This window comes from Eucalyptus grandis, chromosome 4 (assembly GCF_016545825.1).
Source record: "Eucalyptus grandis isolate ANBG69807.140 chromosome 4, ASM1654582v1, whole genome shotgun sequence".
In the NCBI taxonomy this organism is placed as follows: domain Eukaryota; kingdom Viridiplantae; phylum Streptophyta; class Magnoliopsida; order Myrtales; family Myrtaceae; genus Eucalyptus; species Eucalyptus grandis.
The window spans coordinates 13,199,335-13,225,791 of NC_052615.1; the positions used below are offsets into that span (position 1 = coordinate 13,199,335).

Consider the following 26,457-nt stretch of genomic DNA (forward strand, 5'->3'; position numbering starts at 1 on the left):
ACGTTCACATGGCCTACGATATGATCATAGGTTGTGTGAACTTTAGACTAAACATTTTCTCGAATTATTAGTAGCAATGGTAACATCTTGTCCAAATACTTGGATGATTTAAAATGTCATTTTTATTTGCCAATTTCTGGTGGAAAATTGTTCTAAGCCATCATGCCCATTCATCGTGGCCCTTTTTAAGATCTAGTTTCTCCTTTGCTATTAATGACTGTAAGTTTTGGGGTTCAAGGGGCAATTTCACCATGAACCTGGAATGTTTTGTTTACGTCGTGGCCCTTTCCGTGCATTGTGGCCCTTTTTAAGATTTAGTTCTCCTTCGCTATTAATGACTGTAAGTTTTGGGGTTCAAGGAATAATTTCACCATGAACCTGGAATGTTTTGTTTATGTCATTAGCAAGATGTGACTGACCCCACCAGCATCCAAGTGCTTCTCGTAGGAGCATTTAAATGCGCCTTGGTTGTAAATTTACCCCCAACCCACTATTCCATATTATGGACACCTTTTCTTGGGGGTTAAAAGGGGGAGAGAAGGGGGTTGGTTTTGTTGGGGTGGGGTTTGGTTTTGGGAAAATTATGGATGGGGTCTAGACAGAGTAACGCAAGACCTCCAACCATCATGGAGATAAGGGCTGTTCTATTGTTCACCTTCATATGTGAAATGCAATATATGGTTATTGATGCACAGTAGTTTTTCCCCTCGCGAAAGTGTTAACATTCAAGTTATTTGGCTGTCTAATTGTGTGTGCTGAAGCTGTTTTTTTCCAGACCAGCACTCACTTGATTTACTTGACATTTGGACGACCTTTTATTGGCAATGCAATGTTTGTGTCTTACTACAGCATGCCAAATAAAATAACATATAGCTAATGGACATGATTTTGTGCCTCGTCTGCCTTTGTACTATTCTCAGTTCCCATTGAATATCAGATAATTTTGGAGAATTGTCGTTGACTGCATTTGATGTTTGCTTTGCATTTATTTTAACCTATCTAACTGGAGAAGTCTTATTTTTTTTCCAACAATGTTCGTACTCACTTTATTTAGCGTATAAATTTTAATAGTTTTGTCTGTTTTATCTTCTTAACAAAGCAGGGCAGTTCATAGTACTTATGACCTTTTTGACAATATATAAGGAGCCCTTCTCATTCCCGTAAAGCTATCATGAGTTTCCCATACCAATTCCAAAATTTAAGATGCATAATAATATATCTCTCTCTCTCTCTCTCTCTCTCTATGACAGCTGATGACCTAGTCTTAAGCTCTGTGCAATTTTAAGGTATTACTCATTTAAATAATGTATGTCTACTAATGCCTATATTATTGGCAACTAGCTCAATGACAGCCACAGATAAGCATATTGATGTGAGATAATCTTACTCTTTTCTATGTCAGTGTTCACATGTAATTGGAATCCTACTTTTTTTGTAGGTATGGCTGTGTGATATTGGATTTGAAAGTCTGGTTTATCTGGTCGAGAAAGTTTGTGATGGCTCTGGAGAAGATCCAATGTGCAGCAGGTAAGGAGGTAGTCTCAGTTGTAGTTACATGTTACAAGCAATTATTTTGTGGATTTGTCATGCTAGGTGCAATAAGTCATGTGACAGAACAGCTTGTTCCAGAGAATGCCAGTCCTTTATTACTGGAAATATTTACGGACGACGTATCAAAGTGTGTACTAATAACAGCCTTGTGGACCATTTAGTCTACTATGGTGTGGAATTAATGGCGGAGACATTGGGATCGTGCAAAATCGTCATGGACCCATGATTGAAGGAATATGCAAAATCCTCATGTACCCACGATTGAAGGAATATGGGAGCGAAGACAAAGGAAACCTTATGCTTTCCAGGATTACTTCTGCTTCCGCATTGAGGTTGCGTTAAGACTCCGATGCCATGAGTCAATTAAAGTAAAAATGCTCCTAAGTCAGCACCTAATTTCTCGAAGATCACTAGGTAGCTCTAGATGAAGTTTGTTCATGTAATGCATTCCATCAATCTGTTTCCATGTCCATCACAAGATGCACAGGATCTCTACTGAAATTTACTTGGAATGTAAATAGCATGTAACTGAATGTATCATCCTTGTAAATACAACTCTGTGATGCCTATTGAATGAATGTGCTCGCAAGTTTACTTGTTAATCTAATTTACCTGACTCGATAAAACCTAATGAGGATATGTGGATGCTGAGCTGAGCTATCCATAGTTGAATCACCCTGCTCTTTTCCATCTTTTTTTTTTTTTTTTTAATTTCCTTTTTTGGGGTTTGAACTCATGTTGAACTTCACAAAATAGTCAGGATGTGACTTTTGGATTTGTAAGACTTGCACGGTTTGGCAATCAATCGGGTTTAATAAGGTGAAACAAAGATTGTTTAGGGAGAACACTTTTCAATCAATGACCTTACCTTCTACCACTGGCTCATTGGCACATAAAAGATTTCTTGGCGTAACCAAGTACTTCAACTGTTCCATGGCAATAAATTATGCAGATTAACAGTTAAATCAAGCCATCTTGGAAACAAATGATGATCTCGTCTGAAGTTTGCGTCATTTTAATTGGCAACCCCTACTGAATTTCAAATTTTAGGAGGTAAACAATTTATATCATCTTGGCTTAGACATGTAAGAATGATCTGATCAGCCTTTGGAACGAGAGATATAAGCTTTTACCTTCTATTTTTGATATGCCGGAATTAACATTAGCAGAAACTAGCAAAACTGAAATTCCTTCTTCATTTCAAAGCATAAATTGTCAATTGTGACCATTCAAAGCGCATTTGCAAAAGAGACCAGTCAAGTCCTTGACACTCCATGATAAGTTGGAGTTTGTACATTACAGTAGAAGCGAAGTATAGCACCAAAATGTTAGGAAAGATACACAGTGGTCAAATCTACTAGTTATTGTACTAGGGGTAGCTTACCTTTACAGAAAGACCCCGTTAAGTTTTTCTTTCTTATTACCGAGAGGAAGAGCTCAGGCCGTCATATAGGACTCTTTTGTCGTTTATTCCATTCTAGGTAACCAAAAAGTGAATGAAAGAGCTTTTGTCACGGATTAAAACCATTTGTGTCACACGTTTGACTAGATTCTTCATTGTTTAAGGAATAACAAAGTTAAGTTTTACAAGGCAGGGTTATAAGGTTCAAATTTAAAGTACAAACCAGCAAGCTCCAAGGATCTCACATAAAAGACTAACGTGTAAATTGACAAAAGTAATGCACTTGAATGTAGTAACATTATAATGCACTCCAATGGAGTAACACTAGCATCAATTTCACTTGTCTTTTACTGGTAACTCAATTAGCCAACCAAAACCATCACAAAGTAATATATCTAAACCAAATCAAACTCATGAAATAGATCAAAAGAAACCATGGTCCCTTTTCATGAGCAGTTTACAGCAATCCATCTTAAAGATAGGAAACGGTTGCAAAAACAGCTAGTGATAACTCTAGGTACAAGAACAATAGATTTCAAGTCAACTTGCCAAAGTGTGATTGTAATTTATGTATAACAGATAACGATCCCAAGAAAGACAACAATCAATATCTGTGAGATGACATAGGGCAATGAGAAATTTGTTTAAGTTTCAAATCTTCCTTGACAATAGACTTGGTTGTGGATGCAGGACCTTTCAAGTACTACATGCACTTCTTATTGGAAAATGAACTCCTATGCTGAGCATGTCTTCTAAATTTTTCAAGAACTGGTTGAATCTTCTAAGCAATGCCAGACATTGCATCATTTGGACCAGATAAGAGGGCTCACACATGTCCCTTTTTGTGAACTATTTCAACCCGATCAACTCACATTAAGGATGGCAGTGCCTTCTATCAACAAAAAGCACTAATATTCAATGACAAACAAAAAGCACTGAGAATTTCGAGATCCTTCAGCGCTTGATATTCAGCATTGAAGAATTCAGTAATGCTTGAATATCACTGATGTTACCCATGAGTGCATTCAATTAATTCTTCTGGTCAACATCATCAAAAGGATGAGAACTCCTTTACTAAAAAGCCTACCTTTAATTGTCTCGATCCCTTCATCAACATTACTTATTTATGTCAATTTCCTTTTGAGGACATTGGAGATGAATTATTCTGCAAGAATTGAATACCCTTTAGCTCTGAAGTTTCATGGATGTTAGAAAAAAAGCAACAGTGCTCAAAGCCATGTGAAAGCTCATTTTAGATAAGTTTGGCTGAGAGTTGTCTCTCCAACACAGCCCATTCCATGAATACTAGCAATTCGTGGTTCTTGTGTTGTGAGTGCCTATCATACACATGACAAATACTACTTTGAACACCATTTTCACATCAAGAGGTCCATGAACTGGTTTTGGCAGGAGCAACTAAGACTACCTGAGCACCACTCTAAGCACACACAATGTTTCTCTCGGTCCAGACAAGCCCTTCAAGTGTTTCCTTGTAAAAGAAGATTTGGGTTCTGATGAGCAAGTTCTATTACATAACAATGAAGAGAACACACATTCAGATGAAATGTAATAAGCATTTTTGTGGGCCTACAATAAAGAAAAAAAACACAATCAGGTTTGCCTAAATAGCCCTTTTACCACCCCCCGGTCAACATCAAATTTCATCCATCAAGAGGGTCTCCATCCATTAGCCATAAGCATAGAAAGATTTTTGCAAGTTTCTCAAACATTTAAGTCCCTCAGCAACTTAGAAACCAGCAAAAAGTTGGTTGTTCGAGATGTCTCCCTTAGCACTTCTTGTCAATCTTTAAACCTAAAAGAGTCATCTAGTATAGCTTGAGGTGAATGGAAGGGTTTCTATTACAGATAACCACCTAGGCATAACCATTTCAAGTAAATGGAGGCAATTATGAAGACACAAGGGTCGATTTACATGATTTCAGACCCCAAGTGAGACTTATCACATGTCCTATGCACCAATAGTACCGAAATTTAGCCTCAACTATAAGATGATTTATAATACCTTGGAGAAGCTGGATAGTTCTCTCCTATCACAGATGGAAGCTTTGCTGCCCAAGTGCAAATTCCTCACTCTTCATTTTATAGCATCTCCATAACATTTGCAAATCCCACTAAGAAGCACACCCTTTCCAGGAAAATAAACTGAACATAAGCATATCAATACAAAAGTTCTTCTTCACAATTGCAACAATGAGTTGATTATGCTGCAAAATTCTAGGATGAGAACCATAATGCTATGACCTTCCAACACACATTCCATCTAATTGTCTACAGTATAGCAAAGCTATCTCCAATGCAAAGTAGAAGGTATCAACTTCGAAATATGTGAAGCAGCAAATCGATGAGGATCTCCAATGAATTGTCATAAATCAAATAATAATGACGCAATTGACATGCATACCTCCAGCTGGGAAACATAAAAGCAAGGAGAAACCATCCAAAGAGAATTTCGCTAAAAAAGCCAAACCAAATTAGGAAAAGAAAACATACATTTGTACATAATTAAGAACCCTCTAGCCGTACGGAGGTACCCTAATTTCAATACCTTCTTCAGATTTCCAAGCATCAACTCCCAAAGTAACTGTAAAGTGGATGAAAAACTTCACTTTGAATGTCATCCATTTTCCTCTATCTAGTATTCATTTGCATAGCTACCCAATTAGCCACAGCTCCCTGCACAAAAAGATTTTTGTAAGTTTTTCTAACTTTAATTCCTCTCAACAACATTAGAAACCGGCAATAAGGCAGTCATTTGAGATGTCTCCCTTAGCACTTCTTGTCAATCTTAAAACCTAAAAGAATCCTCTAGTATAACTTGAGGTGAATGGAAGGGCTTCTATTACAAATAATCACCTAAGCATAACCATTTCTAGAAAATATAGGCAATAATGGAGATCACACAAAAGTCCATTTACATGATTTCTAACCCTAGCGAGACTTATCATTTGTCCTAGGCAGTAGGCATTGATATTACTGAAATTTAGCCTTAACTACAAGATGATCTATGATACCTTGGAGAAGCTAAATAGTTCTCTCCTCGTCCAGATGGAAGTTGTGCTGCACCAACTATTAACGCCGCTACCCAAGTGAAATTTGTCTTTCTTCATTTTATAACTTCTCCCTAGCATTTGCAAATCCCAGTAAGAAGCATACCTTTCCAGGAAAATATATTGAACATAAGCATATCAACACAGAGGGTCTGTCTACTTCACAGTTGCAACAAGTTGGTTATACTGTAAATTTACAGGATGAGAATCATACTTATATGACATTCCACCACACATTCGATCTAATTGTTTACAACATAACGAAGTCATCTCAAATGTGAAGCGAGGTTATCAACTTCGATATATGTGAAACAAGCAAATCGACAAGGATCTCTAATAATTTGTTAGATATCCAATAAAAACAATGCAATCGAGATGCATACGTCCAGCTGGGAAACATAAAACCAAGGAGAAACCATCCCTCGAGAATATAGCTGAAAAAAATCAAACCAAAATGGAGGTACCATAATTTCAATGCCTCCATCAGATTTATAGACGTCAGCTCACGAAAAGGTCATTAAAAAGTGCATGTGAGGCTTCTCTGTTCATATCCGTGAAAGAGATTGATTGTAGAAAAGGGAAATATAGTCGTCAGATGAAATGACTTACCTCAATTTGTTTGAAGTTTGCACACAAGAGACGATCTGCGGTCGAGGATCAAGAAGCTTTCAAGAGCGACGTGCACTTACCCATCGTCTTCCCTTAGATCCATATTCAAATTCGCATCTAGATTCGTCATCTTCTCCCTCCGATTCGTCATCAAATTCGCATCCAGCTTCGTCATCTTCTCCCTGTGATTCGTTGTCTAATTTGCATCCAGGTTCGCTGTCATCTCCCTTAAATTCGACCCCCTTCTTCGAGCAAAGCAAAGGAATTTCCTTCACATTTAATTTCCCGCAATCCTCTATTTCAACCTGCAGTCCCTTCAACCTTGACAGATCAGGCAACTTCTGTAGAGATCCACATCTCAAAATCCTCAATTGTCGCAAAGATGATGGGAGTTCACCTTGAATCTCAACCAGATTTTCAAAACCGGATACTGTAAGACTCTCTAGTTTGTTGAGATTACTTAGATCAGGTAATATCTCCACTTGTCGAATATTCCAAAGCGCCAGTTGTTGTATGTTCTCCAAACGATCAAGGCCTCGAATTTCCGAGATTGCACAGCCATTTATGTAAAGATATGATAGTGTCTTCAAATTTGATAGATCCTCACCCTCCATGGAACCACCCGACTTGCATTCTCCAACCAAATAAAGCGGAGGGAATAAATTGGAGGGAAGGTTGAGGAAGAAGGCAATGGGTAAGGGGCACATTTGAGTGAAAGTAACTCGAGTCGAGGAAGGAGACTACTGTAGTCCGTGGGTAAGGCAGCCACACATTTAGAATGCAAATCCAATTCTGATAAACTGGAGGGAAGGCTCGGGAGGCAACGCAAATTAGGGCACCAGAGCCTAAGTGACTTGAGCTGGGGAAGGAGTCTTATATCTGTTGGTAAGGCGGTCACGTATGGAGACCACAGGAATAGAGACTCTAGTTTGCTTAAATTCCCAATCCACCATGGCAGATCTTTTTTCACAGGCCCATCGGATTCACCATTAGATTCTCCATGCAAACTCCCAATCCGTAGTGGCATCCGATCTTCCTCCACAAGCCCATCAGATTCTCCCTTGGATTCTCCATCAGAATCACGTAGCTCAAACCGCAGCTTTAATTTTTTAAATTAGTTAGGTTTGAGAGATCTGGAAACATATCCATGTACAATTTAGACAAATCTAGAATGATAAGACTTTCAGGAAGCCTCGGTATATTCCAGCAATCCCCAATATCAAGATCCTCAAGGATCGATTTCTATAAACGCCATTGCCAATTTTCACATCAAATTGATCCGAAGCTTGGGCTTCTATTACTTCGAGCTTCTCAATCGTCCAGAGGGCATTGGGAATTTTGCTTATGGGACAATAATTCATCTTCACTACTTTCAAATTTTTCAACTGTCCAATAGAATGAGGTAGTTCTTTGATCTTTGTTTCAGATATATCCAACTTAATTAGCGATTCTAAATTTCCGATGGAATCAGGTAGTTCTTTGATCACCGTACTTTAATCTCACTTAGATATATCCAACTTAATCAGGATTCCAAACCTCCGATGGAATCGTGGAGTTCTTTGATCTCACTTCCAGATATATTCAATTTATTTAGCGATTTCAAATTTCCAATGGAATCAGGTAGTTTTTCAATCTTACTTTTAGATATATCCAACTCAATCAGCGATTCTAAATTTCCGATGGAATCAGGTAGTTCTTTGATCCCTATTTTAGATATATTCAACTTATTTAGCAATTTCAAATTTTCAATGGAATGAGGTATTTCTTTGATCCCCGTTTGGGATATTCAACTTATTTAGCAATTCCGATGGAATCAGGTAGTTCTTTGATCCCTTTTATTAAATATATCCAATTTATCCGATCCAAATTTTCGATTGTATTACAATTTCCAATGAATTCCAATTGATCATATATAGGTATTTGAGACTTTTAAGAGCTACCCATCTCGTCAAGCAACCTCGAAGATTCATACAATGGCTTACATCTAAGAAAACTAAGCTTTTCAATTGACAAATTGACTTGTCAATTTCAACTAATCCCCAACAAACCTTTAGGATCAAACGTTCTAATTTTGAATGTGCAAGAAAGTCGGGGGTTCTATCCAATAAATTGCAATTGGTCAGATCCATAACCTTCAAATTTTCATCACCTATGAAAAGAAAAATCATGCAAAGATTACTTTTGAATATGATAAGACGGAATAATGAGTGTTTTCTACCATAAAATATACCTTCATGTGGCTCCACCCCTTCCAATCGTGTGTAATTCTACTCCCAGACAAATCAAGAATAACCACATCCTCCATAGAGAAATTTGTAATCTTAAATGTTGGGGGAATGTCATGCCAAGCAAACCATCGTAATTGTTGAAGCAGATCTGGATTCTCCTGGAAAACATTAGTTGGAAGAACACTTGATGACGATTCGTGCCAAAAAAGCCTCTCTTCTGCACGAAAATTTTCCTCTGAATTGCAAACTTCAAGGAACCTTAGATTTGGTAGTCTTTTAAAGTCTTCATAGGTAAAACGGTGCTGATGGTCCAAGTCGAGACAAAGAGCTTCAAGTTTTTTCTTTTTCTGCCCAAAGGAAAAATTTTAAAAAACAAAGGAGTTCAAGGGAAACACTTTATCCAAATTCACTATTTCAAGGGATTGAGTTGAGTACCAATGTTCCTTTAATCTTAAAAGAGCAAAAATATTGGTTAAGTAGGTCACAATAGAGAACACAAAAAGTAACTATCTTTTTTTTAAAAGAAAATGTCCATAAGTAACTTGGAGATTTATTGTACAAGGAATTTTACCTCTTGTCTCTTGAGCAAATTCCAATGCTTCCTGGGATTCCACACCCTAGTTTTCTCCTTTTCATTTATTTGTTGAACTATTTGTCTTCCGAGGTCTCCGAGTTGGTCATGCATCCAAACTTTATTATCCTCTTTAATCTTTATCAAAGACATGCTCTCCAAAACATCCATGGCATATTCCGGATCCAATTTAGATTTCCAGAAATGAACAATAATGTCTTTATCATATCCAATCAAAAGACAAGCTATATCGAGGAATATATGCTTTTCCTCATCTTCTAAAACATCGTAACTTATTTTCAACTTACTCCGAACATCCTTATGAGGAACACTTTCCCACTTAGCCAATTTGGAATTCCACTTTTTCCTTTCAGTGCAAAAGAAAAAAGAACCCATGACTTCGAGAGCCAACGGAAGACCTCCAGCAATTTTTATCGCCCTCATGGATTGGTTGATATCATCATCTAAAGGATAATCTCTTCCAAAGGCATGTTTGCTAAAGAGTTGAAGAGATTGATCAGTATCCATGATATTAACCTCATAAATTTTGTCCACTTTTTTAACAAGAACCTCTTTATTTCTAGTTGTGATAATAAGTTTGCTTCCTTTACCAAACCAATCACGGCTTCCTACAAGTGCATCCATATGTTTTTTTTCATCCACATCATCGAGAAAACCAAGACTTTTTATTAGACAACTCTTTTCTAATTGTTTGAAGTCCCTTCATCTAATCTCTTATGTTGGTCCATTTCTTTTGAGGACCTCAAAATGAGTTGATTTTGCAAGCATTCAATGCCCTTTTCCGACATTTCACGGATGTTGGAAAGAAAGCAATAATTGTTGAATTTTTCTAAAAGCTTATTGTAGATGATTTTGGCAATAGTCGTCTTTCCGATGCCACCCATCCCAGTGATTCCTATAATCTGTGTTTCACTCGTCCAAGCACCTATCATTTCCATGATTTCATCCACATGGTGGTCGATACCAACCAAGTAGTTTGATACTTTCAAAGAAGCCTTTTTCAACTCATTGACAACCTTCCATGTGATTGTTCGCACGGACTCACCTTCACGCCTAGTGTTTGTTAGAGGTCAAAAGGCAAAGAGTTAGAAAACTGAGTTGAACCGAACTATATTATGACAAGACCAAATTGAAAACTACAGACCTATTCTATATGTGTTCTTCAACTATATATATTCCATTTAGATGAATTAGCGGTGGAACTTAGGGTCAATGAATGACTTAAATTGACAAAAAATGTTGCTAGGAATGAAATTGGGACAAAATTGGTATTGTGCCATCATTTAGCGTGATTTTGCTAAAACAAATAAAAAAAATTGCAATCGGGTTTAATGATACAAGGCACATGAGATAGAATGTTAAAAGCGATTACCTGGTAGGATCCCTTGGCAGTTCCCATCCGTTTATATCCGCAACTGCACGAAGAGCTTTTTTCCACTCTCCGATAGTCTTTTGGTCATACCTCCCCGTGCTTTCATGTAAAAGAAAGGACTCTCCATAATTCTTTTTTTGGTATCGAACCTCTGAAGGGGCCACATCATAAAAAATGGGCATGATCTTTTTCCCCCCATTTTTCTTGCACTCGACCATCTGAACTACTTCCTTGAGACACCAAACACTAGAGGCATAATCTTTCGAAAAGATAGGTATTAAGATCTTTGACTGCTCAATTGCTTGGAGAAGTTCTGGGGCAAACTCTACACCTTTGCGAAGATCTTCATCGTCCTTAAATGTGCGGATACCCGCACCTTTAAGACTAGTGTAAAGAAAGTCAGTAAAACCTGCTCGAGTATCTGGTCCTCTGAAACTCAAGAATACTTCATAGTCATATCCCAATGAAGTAGCCACCTTGATCGTGTGATTTTCCATCATTTCCACCCGTGCGCCGTCTCTCTCCTCTCCGCTCTCCTTGATCTAGCTTGATCTCCTCCTCGAGAAAAAAGTCGAAATAGGATAGCAGCAAAAGCAGCGGCAGCCAGATGTGGTAAAAACTTCCAAGCCATGAGATCTCTGTACCAAAAATGATTCATTGCGGCCAATCAAAGTTGCCAAAATGCCAGGGTTCTTTTTAAACACCAAAAAGTGGGGCCCTTGGAGACTCACCTCAGATCTGGCTTCGATTGCGGCAAGGAACTATCGAGGTGAAATATCGACGGGTCCTTCGGCGGGGGCTCGACGGAGGGAGCGATTTGCCGCCCGTGCCGAGACTGCGGTGGTTTTTCGGGGGACGGGTTTGCGATGTCCACGCGCGCAACTTCAGCAGCAGCTCCGGCGGAAGCGAAGGCTCTAGTAGAAAACCCTGGATTTTATTAAAGAGATGGGGGAGCAATTGAGTTGCTTCCGGTGACTAAAACGAAGTATTGAAAGAAACTCTTTCTCTCGTTCTGGTTCTTTTTGTATTATTGAATTTTAAGTCATCCTGCCTGTGCGGGTTACTTCACACTCGCGTCTTTGCCCGGACATTTATATAGCGCGCGAAAAAAATACCAAAAACTCCAAACTCCAAAGTAATAAATTTCTAAACTTTTTTTCTCTCTCTCCTCTCTATTCATCGAGTGGGTATTGTCTAAATAATAGGGATATTTTGATGCATCGATGCATGTAAACCGGGCAAACTTGTGCACCGATAGATCGGTGAATTCTCCATAGGGCCCACCTTATCCATCGGTATCAGCAGAGGAAGAGAGAAGGAAGAAAAAAACAGAAAGAATAAAACGAAAATGCCTAATTGGGTAAATGTGTGCATTTCAAAATTTGGGGTTTTCGTATCAAAAAAAAAAAAAGTTTTGAATAAATTTGTCACTTTAGGCAAAGTTTAGGATTTTTGTGACATTTTCAATTCTTTTTTTGGTAGAAAGAATTTTTTTTTTTTACTTGTCGTAATCAAATATGGGAAGAAGATAGAAAACTTCCAAGCAAACAAATCCCAAAACAACTGCAAAACAAGACAAACCTATAAATTAAAATATTACAATTTGTAATTGTAAGTATATTCTTATATCAAAAGACTAGATCTATCACTGCTTTACTCACACCTGTCCAAAACAGTAAAAACCTCCTCAAAGTTCCTCACAATTGCATGAGTGATCTATATGCACTAGCACTGACAAGACTTTTGGATTTCAATCGGTACAAATGTTGATTGATTTGAGGCTATTGATACTTGATAAGGACAAATGATGTAGAGCCACGGAGGAAATATAAAATCTCACTAGATTTGGTGGTGTAAAATTATTCTATTCCGAACCTAACAAAAACAAATTTCAAGATTGAAGTTATTAATCAAAACAAGTTAAAAAAAAGACTCAAAAGGTATCAAATTCCTCAAATGAGACTAACGAAAGAGTAAATTTTTTCTCCAATAGTTTTAGCTTTGATTATATGCTCTAAAAGTTTGTTTTAGTTAAACAAAAGTCCAAATATCTCATTGCACGTTTTCTTAAATCAGACTCATTCCGTTTGAATCGAAATTGTGCTTCCTCCATCACCTCGAAAGCTCAGGGAAGAAGAGAGAATGGGTGGGATCCATTGCCTAACTTATACTCTCTCTTTTTTTTTCAAAAGAGACTTCTCATATTAGATGCGGGCCTTAACTATTAAAGGCCTTTGTTCCTTCACCACATAAATATTAAGGAACTAAAAAGGAAAGATATTTTTGAATGACTTTTGGGTGGGTCATTGAACCTAGAAGCCACGAGATTGGATGAATATGTAAAGAGAGTCATGGGCCAATTCTTTTGCAAAATTTGGTCAATAAGGTTGATTCCTTGAAGCGTCGCTCAACCTTCCAAAGTCGACAATTATTCACGTTTCTTAATGCGGAAAATCATTGGACTATGTGATGCAGAAATTTTGGGATTACAATCTACTTTTGCCCCTCGAATAAATGGCAAATCCATTCAAAGTAAAAGTGAACAAAAGTAGACATCAAATTTTGGCAATTGATGGGTGTGTTAGTTTAGGGTTTTACCTTCTATTTATCACATGTGTATTAATTTGTGTTTTTCATAGTATCAATCTAATTTAACAAAAATGAATGGAAATTAAATTTGTGACAAACATGCCAGTTTAGGTTTTTTGTGGTCAAAAAATTAATTTAGAATAAATTTAGCATAAGTGTATCGGTTTGAAATTTTTTGCGATATTAACTCTAAAACCAATAAGCTTAGACAAAAACAACTTGGCCAGAAAGAATTGGTACACTTATTTTCTCACTACCCTTCAAAGTTAATATACTTTATTAATGCTCAATTTTTCTACATTCCCAAAAGCACAATCATATCTATAATTTACAAATATGGTTTCATAATTTCTATCTTAATTTCTTTGTAATTTTTGTTATTTTGATGGATTATAGAATAAACGAAGACAATATCAATTCAAATTTATTCATCATTCCATGTCACTTTTAACGATACAAGCTGTATTTAGTGGATGTGCTTATTACCAATTACGATAAAATCAGTTTTTTTTTTTTTTAACTTGCTTTAACTGTAATTAAATTCTTCCAATTCTCTTTATCTGAAATTGAATTTCCTAAATTTTCCCTTGACAGAAAAATTCCCAGTGAGATAAAGACACCCTAAAAGTTTTTTTTTTTTCCAATTTTGTTGTGACGGTATATGACCAGAGGAAATGGTGTGATGAATATGAGAATTCGAGATCGATTTGTTATCATGTAAATTTTGTGGGTGCATGGGAGAACGATGAGTCGTTGTTGGATTCTACATAATATCCTTCTTTTTAATAAAATCCATGCGTTTTTTGAAGTATGACTGTGAGGGACAAAGTTACCAAATGAATGAATCATTGGTGTGATTCATTCTTAGAGCAAAGCTAGTTCGTCATGGATTGTTGGTAGTCCAAGTCTTAGTAGACTTTTGACTTTGCCCCTTTGATTTCGTGATGTTTCAGTCTTCTTGCACCAACCGTACATTGTTCTGTCTTTTTCTTTTTTTCTAAGAAAGATAGCTAATGTTAATGCTACGTTAAAATGAGGCACGGAGCTTAGGTTTTACATTTTTGTGTTAAGATCACATTGACCAATCTCATGCAATTCATAATCTAATGATCGTATTCCGCTGCAACACAAAAATCACATGTATGTAGCACTTTCATACTTTTCATTTAATTAAATTAGACGGTATCAACTTTTATATTGATTGATGATACGGTTGGTTAGACTATTTAAAGATGAAAGTATTTTTGAACAAATGGTGTTTGTTTGCAATTTTTTTTTTTTTTTAATTTTCTAAATCAATTTTGTGGTAATTAAACATTTCATATTTCACAATAGAAAATTAAATCTTGCTAGATCCGGAGGTGTAAAGATGTTCCTTTCGAAATTCGTAAATTCTTAAGTTTTTCAAGCATAAATCGAGTGTGACCAAAAACAACATTTAAAATTGAAGTTATTAATCACGATAACTCGATGAGTCAAAAAACACTCTTAAAAGATCGAATTCCAAATTGAGTAGTATCTATTTTTTTCTTTTTTTGGTAAAGAGTAGTATCTTTTTCCACAAATCTCTTTATTCACTTAATGTATCGACTTTAGTTTATTTATTTAAATTACTTGTAAATAACCTAGATTTATTGGTTAAACTTCAAATGATGAAGAGCTTGTGCTTATTGAGTAAAAGTGCACATATTTTTGACAAAAAAAAATACACATATTGCTACCAGTGTAGTTAAAATGCCATCTATTATGTGAAACGTTGAATAAAATTCTCATAGTAAAAGGGATGTCAATAATCATTTACAGCGAAACTACCTCGAAGAATCCGAGGGAAATTATCGTTAAAAAGCAAAGTGAATGATGAATAGAAATAAAGCAATACAACAAAGAAAAAAGAAGGTGGGTCATCCTAACGTGGAAAAGGAGTCCCGCCAATGCTTTGGCATGTGCTTTGGTAGTCCAATTCTTCGTAGACTTGAGTCAATCATTGGTGTGATTCCTTCTTGAGCAAGCTAGTCCATCATGGACTGTTGGTAGTCCATGTCTTCGTGGACTTTGACTTGGGTCAATCGTTGATGTTGGTCTTCTTGCACCGCCCTGCACGCTGATCTATCTTATTCTTTTCTCTCTTTCCCAAAGTGGTAGCTAATGCTAATACCCCGTTAAGATGAGGCACAGGGAGCTTAGGCTTTAGGTTGTTGGCCTCCCCATCAAAATCATATCAACCAGTCTCATGCAATTTTTAATTTAGTGATTGTATTTTGATGCGACGCAAAATTATACGTATGGGGGCATATTCCATTTTCATTTCCATTTAGTTAAATTAGACAATTCTAACTTTTTATTTATTGATTTTCATGACATGATTGGCTGGTGTTTATTTACAAATATTTTTTTATTTTCTAAATTGATTTTGTGGTGCTAAACATTCCATATTTCACGATGAAAAACAAAATTTCGCTAGATTTAGAGGTGTACAATTATTCCATTCCAAAGTTCATAAGTTCTTAAGTCTTTTCAAGCATAAATCCTAACGTGACAACAAAAAAATAAAGATTAAAGTCATTTATAACAATGACTCAATGAGTTAAAAAAGACTCTTGGAAGTATCAAGTTAGTTTTCAATAACTTTAGCTTTGATTATACTCCACTAAACTTTTGTTTTAGCAAAAACAAAATTCCAAAATTCAGACTCTTTTCATTTAAATTAAAATTGAGTTTCCTCGCCGGCTCAAAAGCTCAGGGAAGAAGAGAACATAGGTGAGATCTATTCCCTAAACTCCTCTCCTTTTGAAAGAAAAAGAAAGATTTTTCGTAAAGAGATGGGTCTTAATTATCAAGACCTTTGGTCCTTTGCTATAGAAATATTAAAAGGCTAGATTTTTTTGAATGAATTTCGGGAGGTCGCTGAACTCGGAAGCCAAAAGTTTGGATGAATATGCATCTGTAAAATTGGTCAGTAAAGGTACTTCCTTGAAGCACTGTTGCAGCTGGCTAAAAGTAAATTATTTACATTTTTTAAACGTGGAAAATCACTGAATCATATGGTATAGAAATTTCGGATAGAGAATCGATTTTGCCCCCTAATAATTCACTCAAAGTCAACTCAACAAAAGCTGAAAGCACCCCATGTGACCACCGACAACTGACAGCACTTGCTCCATCCATCCATAATCACAACCCTCTTTTTCCACTGTTTCACTGCACACACACACACGATATCAGGTGCATTTGTCTTTTTGTGTGCTGCCAAAATACCCAAATGCCCTCATAATGAAAAATTTATTTATCTTTTCTTTATGGGTATTGATTTTAATGACAATGAGGCTGAGGGCTGAGGGGCTCTCTTCATTGCTTAGAAAATCGAGTAAACTCACTAAGTAGAGCCCCAACACTCGCGGCCATGTAGCCCCAAATCCGTGGCCGTGCGAGACTAGCGAACTTTGTCAGTTGCGAATTCTATGGATATAGGTTATGAGCTCTGCATGGAAAAAAAAAAGAGATGATGACATAGAAGATAGACTTGAGCGAGCGACATGTTAGCTCGCCAACAGATTGAACCATGTTGAACAAAAAAAAAAAAAAAAAAACAGATTGAACCATGAAGTTGAGGGCTTATGATGCCAAAGTGGGGCGGCAACTTCGATGGTAAAAGCAGTGAATGATGGCGAGCGGTGATTCCCTAAAAATTCATAACCTTTATATTCATTGCAATGCCAATTATCCAAACCGTTTCTCATATCATGAAAATCCGAAACTTCTATGGTAACCAAAAAAATACGTTCCATCAAAGTTTGCTCCAAGATGGATGTTGAAAATCCGACATGACGGTTTGCTTGATCGATAATGAGCTTAAAACTGCAAATTTCTTCCTCATCTCCAAATCCCTTACCTTCAAAAACCTTAACCCAACTCCATGCCCTCAAAATTGATGAGCTACCCTCCTCAAAGTTGCAGGCCAATGCATGAGCAATGTGAATGCGCCAACACTAGCAAGATCTTCGGATCTCGATAGGATACAAATGTTGACTAAACGAACTAATTGAAATGTATAATATCATAAGCTTTTCATGGTCTTGATAATGATCAATCCAATGGTGAATAAATCAAGCATTGTCTCATCTCCATTGATCTTTCTCGATTGAACTGCATAACAGCAAAATTAGTACAACGCATTGCGAAATTTAAATCACTGGGAGATATCTGTGGGTCATTTATATTTTAATTATATTGTCTTCGTAGAGTTTACTTTCACCCTAAAATGGACCGCTCGGTGTCAAATGCATCTTTCTTCTTCAATTGAATTCTCTAACAACAACACTATGTCGTGATAAATGCCCGGGCACTTGCCCGCAAATTTACAGGAATGACAGGGCACGGGACACACTCGCGGCTTTGCTCGTACCTAATTGTAGCGTCACTTCCGGGACAGGGTGTCCCACTCGGGGAAAAAGTTTAGTGTGGCTGCCAACACTTTGACAAAAAAAAAAAGCCTGGAAAACACAGTAGAATTTTGGGAAAGATATGATAAATTTCAATCGGGACGCGTGGGCTGAAAAACCATTCTTTTGGGGTTACTGCATTTACAGCTCTCTTCACTTCCGAGAAAATATCCTTCGAGCAGGTCTTTGTCGCCCGTACACCGGCACATGTGAACCCAATTGATGCAGGGATGAATCATTTATTGGTACGCGTGACCCCACACTGATTTAGCTTCCTTTTCTTTATTAATTGGCTCCTGCTTCACTGCACACGATATCATCACTCCCCCCCCCCATATTGGGTACGTCTTATGTATCAACGTGGCAAACAAGAAGGCGCTCGCAGCGCGACACGTGTCGCGCAGGACCCACGATTTCAGGCGCCATTTTGAAAATGTTTCTGCACTGTAACTAGGGTTTTCAGTTCTTTCCTTTCGTCTCTCTCTACACTCACTCTCTCTCCCCGAACGAACTCCCGACGAACTCTCTCTCTGTGCCCTAGCTTTTTCCGACCGGCGAACCACCGCGAGCAACCGACAAACCAGGAGTATCCGGCGAGACGACCACAAGCGGCCGACCGGCGTGCGACCTTCCTCTCTCGCCCTCCCTCTTTCCGGCCGGCGAACCACTGCGAGCAACCGACGAACGAGGAGGATACCGGCGAGACGACCGCGAGCAACCGGCCGGCGTGCAACCTCCTCTCTCTGCCCTCCCTCGCTTTTTCCGACCGGCGAACCACGCGCCACCCCTCCGGCTCCGGATCGGCCCCGACTCGTCCGTCCCCCTGCTCTTCACTGTCGCCCTCCTTCTCTTCGCGGCGGACCACCGCGTGACCAGCGAACCACCGCGCCCCCAGCTCCGGATCCGACACCGGCTTGTCTTGTACGCTGGAACTTGGTGCCCGATCGCCTCACACCCGCCGGCCTGTTGATCTCCAGTTCCGCTCGCATCACGATCCTGCTCTTCTCTGTCTGCCCTCCCTCTCTTCGCGATGAACCACCACGTGACCGGCGAACTACCGCGCCCCCCTCCAGCTCCAGATCCGACACCGGCTTGTCTTGTACGCTGGAACGTTGGTGCCCGACCACCTCACACCCGCCGGCCTGTTGATCTCCAGTTCTGCTCGCATCACGATCCCGCCAGTGCTTTGGTTCAGGTAAAAGTCACAGGGGAAGGAATCAGTGACATATCAGATTGCGAGCTGAAGGGAGAGAGGGAGCTCGAAGGGCAGCTTTGCCGTCGCCAGTCGTCCGCCCGAGAGCCGCCGTTCGCTGAAGCGCTCCCGTCCGAACCAGGTAGGTCATTCCCGAGTACGTCTACCCTTTTTTTTGTGGGGCGTCTGGCCAGAGCTCGTGGTTGACCAGTTCGCACGATCTTCGGTCTCGGTCCTCACCCAAAATTCCGTCGTGCTCGTGTTCATTCCTCGCACAGTGTATGTGTGCTTATTGTACTGCTTTTTGCAAATATTTGTTTGTGTTACAAACGCAGTTTGATATGCTCCTTCTCGGTCTCATTGGCCATGTATTGATGCAAAATGCTTAGACGCCTGGTATAATTGCTTTCTTCTCGGTGCATGTGAAACCTATCAACTAATGAACTAGTGGACCCAAATCGAGGTGTCCCAAGACCACTTGACACTTGTTCTGTTCCGTAAGAATGGCCTTCAAGTTAATATTTCCCATTTGATCAAAAGCGATTACCATTCAAAGAGTCACTAGTATGTCAATCACTTGTTTTTAGTTTTCACTTAAAAACAGTTAAAGTGAAATATGCTCCCTATAGATGGGCGAATGACGTGAAATATGTATAAACTTGATGAATAAGGGATGGCATTATTCTATTTATTATATGTAGATGCGACCACCATATGTTATGCCATCAGGGATTATGAATAGTTTTTCCCCATTTAGTAATCAGGTACTAATTCTGAAATCATGTTATATCCTAAGGTTATTTCATCTTATTATTACTACTGTAATATTCATTATTTATGGTTTATCTTGGATAGATGTATAATCATGGAACTCATGGAACCATTTTGAGTCAGGTACAACTTTTGTTATCTCTTGTGGGATTATTTGAGACATTTTTGTCTTGGCATTTATTTAGTTTAATGTAAATAAATTGATTTTTCCTTTATACAGGGATCATCAAATTCTTTTCAGTATCCTAGGGTAAATGAATTGAACAATTCTGATGGAACACAAACAAATGCTCCAAAGTAACGGCACATAACTCTTATCTATTGCATTGCGATGCTTCTTGTGGTAAGATCAGCGTCATTGATGTTGGGAGCGGCACTGGGCTTGCTGGTTTGCCTTTACATTGTGTGATTTTTCTCCATTGCAGTTGTTGATTCATTTGTCCTTGTAAGCTCTTTCCTTCCCAATGGTGGTCCAACTTTTTCCATGGCTGTTTACCCATCTGAGTTCGGGATCCAGCGCATGAAAGATGAGGATGATAGGAATGAAGATTATTTGGACGAGAAACAGGACACTCTTGGTGAGATATTGAATGGAGATCGCCTAGTAACTGCTCCATATGAAGTAAAATTTCTACAGGGGAAGGATCAAGAGGTTGCGTGTGCAAAGAAGTTGACAAGTGAAGAAGTCTCTCAAATCCAAGCTACAATCAAGCAGTTTTATATATTTCAGATGTACTATGATGACTTGCCAATCTGGGGATATATAGGAAAGGTGGAAGAATCACCTACAAATATTTGAGCACAAATATCTCCTTTACCAGCATTTCGAAATTGAAATCTTTTTCAATAAGGATCAAATAATAGAGGCTCATTTGTTGATGCACCCTAATGAGGTAGTGGAGTTGGCTGAAGGCAGGAATATGGACATAGAGCTACAGTTCAGCGTGCATTGGATGGTCCTGGCAGGTTTCTTGTGAGACCTCAAAGTGCCCTAGAGAGGTCTCGTCACTCCAATGGTACAGGGGCACATTTCAACCGATGGTCCTGGCTGGTTTCTTGCCTTTTTTGTACAATCTACATGCAGCTGCATTACATGTTAATGAGCATGCGGGGTAATAGGGTCTAAAAGTTTCACTTTTGTTGTTGAAAACAGAAAACTAAAAGTTTTATTCGATAAACTAAAGGGTTTATTTGCTAGCATTCTTATTCTAAATTTCGTCTTGCTGCATGTGTCATATGCGGGTGAAGGAAAAGATCTAAAATTGGTGGACGCCCCCTGTTTGGTCATGTTAAAAGAGCTGCTGAGGGAAGTCGATGACTTCTTATATGGATGTGGACAGGCTTTAAAGAGTTACGGACTTATTAATGTGCAAGAAGAAGAATCTTATTGTCATTAAGGTTTTCCCTACCTGATGTTCATGTGCTACGAAGCGTGCAAGAGGATTATGGTTGAGGATGATGAAGAGGCGTAACCACATATTTGACAAGAAGAAATGTGAGGTCTTTTGCTATGGGTCATCTATAGAAAGAGTGGATAAAGATCACTATTTTGCATACTACGATTTTTTGTTTTGGTCAGATGTATCTTTGTGATTGAATGGTTTAGTTTATGTTTTTTCTTTTGCTCATACGATTTCTTCAAAAGAATTCTTCAAGGAAGTTCTTGTTACCAAGGTTGGTTCTACATGCACTCGCAAAGATATTCGAGGGGTCTACTTTTCTTTGGGGTTCAATGTGTTTCTGAAGAAGGTACTGGCATGTTTTGATAATGTGAGTATTGCCTTTCATGAGAAGATGAGTTGGCAACAGTCGAACCAAGAAAGATGGCCAATTTGTCCAATAACATGCTGATTGAGATGCAATGTTTTTCACAGGGGCTACTTTGTGTGCATAAATCTCTTGGAGTACCTAACATAGGGAAAGCTTTTTTGCTTACTGGATTGTCGATTTGAATGAATAACAGTTTTATGTTTGGAGTTTGCTATTTCAATTTTACGTTTGAGTAGCTTCAGCTTTCTTTGACAGAACAAAGCTTTGTATTAAATGATCTTGTCAGATGTTGATTTTATTTTTGATCCAAACTGTGGCTAGTTACCTTGCAAGGCAAAGCTCTCGTTGCCCTACTAATCTTGGAAAACCTGCGAGTCCAAGGGATTGCTACTTAGTATGAAATCGAAAAGTGGCAATAATTCAACCGTCGAGTTTGAATTTGACAATATACAAAGAACACAACAACATCATGTTTCAATTATTAGTAGTGAGAGAGAATTATTTGACGTGCGGGAAATGCTTTCCGTAGAGCCTTGCATTGATAAGAGACCTGTTGACAATTTACAAGAGAATTGTGGGAACATTAATAAAGCCATAATTTACAAGATAATTGTGGGAACATTAATTGATAAGAGACCTGTTGACAATTTACAAGAGAATTGTGGGAACATTAATAAAGCCATAATTTACAAGAGAATTGTGGGAACATTAATAAAGGCATCGACTTAAGCTTGACCAATGAACTTGTTCTGTATTCGCCCTTTTAAGTGTTGAATTAAGTTCGAAAGTGTTACATTCTTGTGATCAAACAATAAAATACTGCACAATAAATAACAACAGACGAATCAATGGTTCGGGCCAACCAGTGGACCCCATGACTGATACCCACTGTTAATCGCATATGACACCTGCTACAATGCCAATGATGTTCACGATAAAAACTGTGGTCGGAGGAATGAGAAGCGATGTCCATTTGAACACAAAGCTCAGCAAAGTCTCCTTCCTCATCGGCTACTTTCGAAGTGACTGAAGTTGGTATCAATGCCAGCAAGCACTTTAAGAAGCCCTTGGAACACAGCAAAAAGGTGAGCAGATGTACCACCGATGACCCGTAATTGCTCATTCCTCCACGAATCCTCAATGCTGAAACCACTCCAACGGAGCTCAAGAATACCGATTGCGAAAATTGAGATGAAAAGGAGAATGAACCACATGCTAGCAAAGTTGCTTATCTGCAATTTTTTTTTTTTAACATCAGATCAGTCATCAAATGAAAGAAAAGAGGAAACAATCTCTAATTACGCTGAAATTACTAACATGTAGCTCTAGATAGTCTAGCGTAGAGACAACTATATTTAGTTTATGAAATTAGTAGTATAGCATGATAAGGAGAAGCACCAACAGCTAAAGCCGGTTGCTGCCCTAGAATTGAAGGTTGAGGATTCATCATCAGGGTGTTGGGGATTGTGTAGTCTCTGCTCCGATCATTGTTAACCTGGAAAAATAGTTAGCATATCAGTCAATTAACAATCTCCCACCTACTTTCTTCGAAAGTAAAAATGTAAGAGAACAATATCAGCAAATTAATGTTCGCATATATTCAAAGGCAAGACAAAATTATTATGACACGCCGTATATATCTAACATAGAAACTGAAATGCAGCACAAAATACTAAGACAATTATTTCCAGCCAGTCATAACAATTCACCAAGCTAATAAATCATAACCTCCCCCACAGAATAATCAATGAATAACAGATGAATAAACAGCAGATTCTAGAACTGTCTAAACGAAAATGACCAGGCTTCCGTACTATTTTATCTTAAAATAACATTAGTACATTCTCACAAAAGGAAGCGCTCACAACACTTGCTTCGGTTTTCAAATTCCCACCAATTCATGATATAAGAACAAATTACACAAAATGCCTCATGTTAAAGGGACCAAGTTTAAATCATGCTAGCACCTAAGTTTATCTTTCAAAGCAAGGGAAACAAGAGAGTTCAGATTCCCTGAATGATGACCTGAAAACACAACTGCAAATGGGTGTGACTTATATACGGTCACGTTGAAAATGGTAACACCAGATCCAAGGAGATGAGCGGAACCTTGAACGTGTGGCATATTTGAAGTCAACAGCCAATGAAAGTTCTTGTTGCAGAGACATCAATGAATGTTTCACCACTTTTCTCAAAGTGAAACAGCTTATACTGGCGAAATAGAATAATGCCATCCCTTATTCATCAGGTTTATACATATTTCACGTCATTCGCCCTTCTACGAGGAACAGATTTCACTTTAACTGTTTTTAAGTGAAAACTAAAAACAAGTGATTGACATACTAGTGACTCTTTGAATGGTAATCGCTCTTGATCAAATGGTCAATTGGAAGTGGCATCTTTCAAAATTCAACTGGAAAACTTGATATAGGAGAGGGAGTTTTTCCTTTTGTATCAAAAGCAAGGAAGTGTACATCCACGGTGTAGGATAGTCACAACTTGCTGAGATAAACGTAATACCAGGAGGCAGCAGATGTAATTACCTTTATGCTAAGATCTGTATGGCGCAAATACGAGATATGGGTTTGCAAAACCCCGTCATATATGCAATGCCCTTCCAAAGCTTCCTTTGCAACTCCAGCTGTCTAAACATCTGCATGGACAGCAATGCGACAACCAACATGCACTTCATTAAATGCATGCATATTTTTCACCCTAATACAAGAAAGATATTCTTCATCCAGAAAAATTCACTGCTCTTACTAACCAGGGTACTGAATCAATGCTTGGACCCCTCCATTCTTGTCAAACATGGCAATCTTCTGTACGGGTCCAAAAGCTGAAAAGACCTGAACCAGGAAAAATTGGTGACAAACTTTTAAAACACATGCTTACCCAAGAATGCAGATGAGAGAATTAAAAATAAAATAAAATAAAATAAATACCATGTGAAGAACATCCAATGTTACTGCATACTGCATATTCTCTATTGATGCGAGAAGGACATTGCTCTCGGGTTCTAATTTTTCCCATCCAAGCCAACACTCAAGCGCAGCATACAATGCAATGTTTGATCAAATCAATCAAATCATAAGGCAGGCAAAATAATAAGCCCACCTCATTCTAACGGCGGATGTGATTACAACAAAGCAAATGTTGATTTTTGATTCCTTACGACCACTGCCATCTATAGCGAGATGGAGCAACAGGGAAGGTATGGATTAGTGTAGTCCACGATAAACAAAAAAATGTCCATGGTCAAATACACAGTCGATCAATCAAGAAACGGACATCAAACGAAGGCTTGGTATAAAAACCCAATTAGAAAGTCACCTGCTCCGATGGCTCTGGAATTTCACACAGATATGTGTGGGCTGAATATGTGATCCTGAGGGTGCATGGCCCCATGTGCTCGAAGCAAATAGCTGTGAACCAAGACAAAGTCAGTTAGTAACCTTCATGTGAGTGCACTAGAAGAGAATATGCTATCGCAACCCAAAAGAAATTCTCAAAGCACATGAACATGCCACTCTATGTTAAGAACTGCTTCTTTGTAACTAGAGAAATTTGATTTTTAGCTTAACTAGGAATTATTCTTTAAACACAATATATAGGTGATAAACTCATGCCAAAATATGCATTACTTTGGGCAACATGTACCGGTTCAGTTGGACAAAATACCATGTCAAAAAATTAATACAACCGTCACCTAGGAATGCATCTTCCATCAAGGGCATTTTTTGCGAAGAAGCAGTTTCGGCATTTGAAAATTGCACAGGGCCTACAAACAAGAGTTTAGTCAAGAATTTTTGCTTAAATTATAAACTCTGTACAAAACCAAAAAAAAAAGTCATCTCAGTTTTGTCACACGGAATCCAGCGGTTTTACGAAAGGTAGTAATCTTGTGAACAAACCCAAAAGGAGAAGACTGCATTACCAATTAACCAAAAAAATTGTTCAGTATAAGAAGATTTTCTATCACAATTGGCTGCGATATTTTAATTAGTTTTTCTTTTTTGGGTAAAAGTGATATTTTAGTTAGTTGTATTCTTGAGAAAGCTTAAATTAATTCAGCAAGTTCAACTGAAAATTTAAGGTGTTCAATATTAAAAACTTGCCAAATGAAATGAAAATTCCATCCAAACAGCCAAAGCTAAAGCTAAAGTCAAAAGCTAGAGCCAAGGCTAAAAATTGATCAAAAACAGGTTCAAAGCCACCCCAAACACAACAATGAGCTTTCCAAGACATCAGCATGGTAACACAGACAGTTGCTTTTATCGAAAAAGAAATTCCAACCCCTATCCCCTCTCAATATCAGTGTTATAAGAGATATCATCAGAATGTATTCAAATGTTACTTTCTGAGAGAAACAAATATGAAAATTTACACAAATACGTACCAAAGTCAGAAGCATCACATGCAGCATTTAATTTGTTTTAGATCAAGAGATTGGTTAATGATTTCAAAGTACATCTAAATCAGCAAAATGTTGCTAGAAATCTCAGGTTTGGCACTCCAAACATAACAAGGATCACTGCCCAAGCATTTGCAAGCAATAAACACCCTATGATGAGCTGTCAGAATTTTTCACATTGAGAAAAAAGAAAATCTTTCATGCAAAATGAGATTTATCCAATTTGATACGGAGGCGCCAAAATCTTCCTAACAACTCTTTGACGTAGAGATCAGGCGTCAACCTCACATTATTGAGCATAGGCTTGTGGGTTTATGAGTTTTTGTTCGTCGAAATTGTACATGATTTTCATACCGTCCAAAATTCCCGGCATGTACTACATGGAAGGGCAAAAATGCAGGGCTGAACATTTGCAACCAAAATCAGCGAGTACAAACAATCTCCCAGAAAGCAAGTCATG

The 26,457-nt window shown here is 38.1% G+C and overlaps 1 protein-coding gene, 2 long non-coding RNA genes and 1 pseudogene across 3 annotated transcripts; 1 reads left to right on the plus strand and 3 right to left on the minus strand.

Moving 5' to 3' along the window:
• Positions 1-3,498: 3,498 nt before the first annotated feature.
• LOC120292779 lies at positions 3,499-5,611 on the minus strand. The gene is made up of 3 exons (XR_005550383.1): positions 5,465-5,611; positions 4,977-5,099; positions 3,499-4,118 (listed from the first exon to the last, which is right to left on the minus strand). It is a non-coding gene; the product is annotated as an uncharacterized LOC120292779 (long non-coding RNA).
• A 3,797-nt stretch (positions 5,612-9,408) lies between these two features.
• Positions 9,409-11,322, minus strand: LOC120292497 (TMV resistance protein N-like). The gene is made up of 3 exons (XM_039310712.1): positions 10,823-11,322; positions 10,192-10,503; positions 9,409-9,925 (listed from the first exon to the last, which is right to left on the minus strand). The coding sequence occupies exons 1-3, from the start codon at positions 11,320-11,322 to the stop codon at positions 9,409-9,411; spliced, it is 1,329 nt and encodes a 442-aa protein (XP_039166646.1).
• An 8,319-nt stretch (positions 11,323-19,641) lies between these two features.
• On the plus strand, positions 19,642-20,339 carry LOC120293000. Its single transcript, XR_005550668.1, has 4 exons — positions 19,642-19,806; positions 19,898-19,936; positions 20,034-20,156; positions 20,239-20,339. It is a non-coding gene; the product is annotated as an uncharacterized LOC120293000 (long non-coding RNA).
• Positions 20,340-22,587: 2,248 nt separating this feature from the next.
• On the minus strand, positions 22,588-24,991 carry LOC104451820 (annotated as a pseudogene).
• Positions 24,992-26,457: the final 1,466 nt, after the last annotated feature.

Excerpts from the sequence above, each read along its gene's own strand:
- LOC120292497 (XM_039310712.1), bottom strand. The coding sequence starts at position 11,322 with ATGATGGAAAATCACACGATCAAGGTGGCTACTTCATTGGGATATGAC. Across the intron at positions 10,504-10,822 it reads CTGCCAAGGGATCCTACCAG|GCGTGAAGGTGAGTCCGTGC; the intron begins GTAATCGCTTTT and ends AACAAACACTAG. Across the intron at positions 9,926-10,191 it reads CAAAATCAACTCATTTTGAG|CAAACATGCCTTTGGAAGAG; the intron begins GTCCTCAAAAGA and ends TCAACTCTTTAG.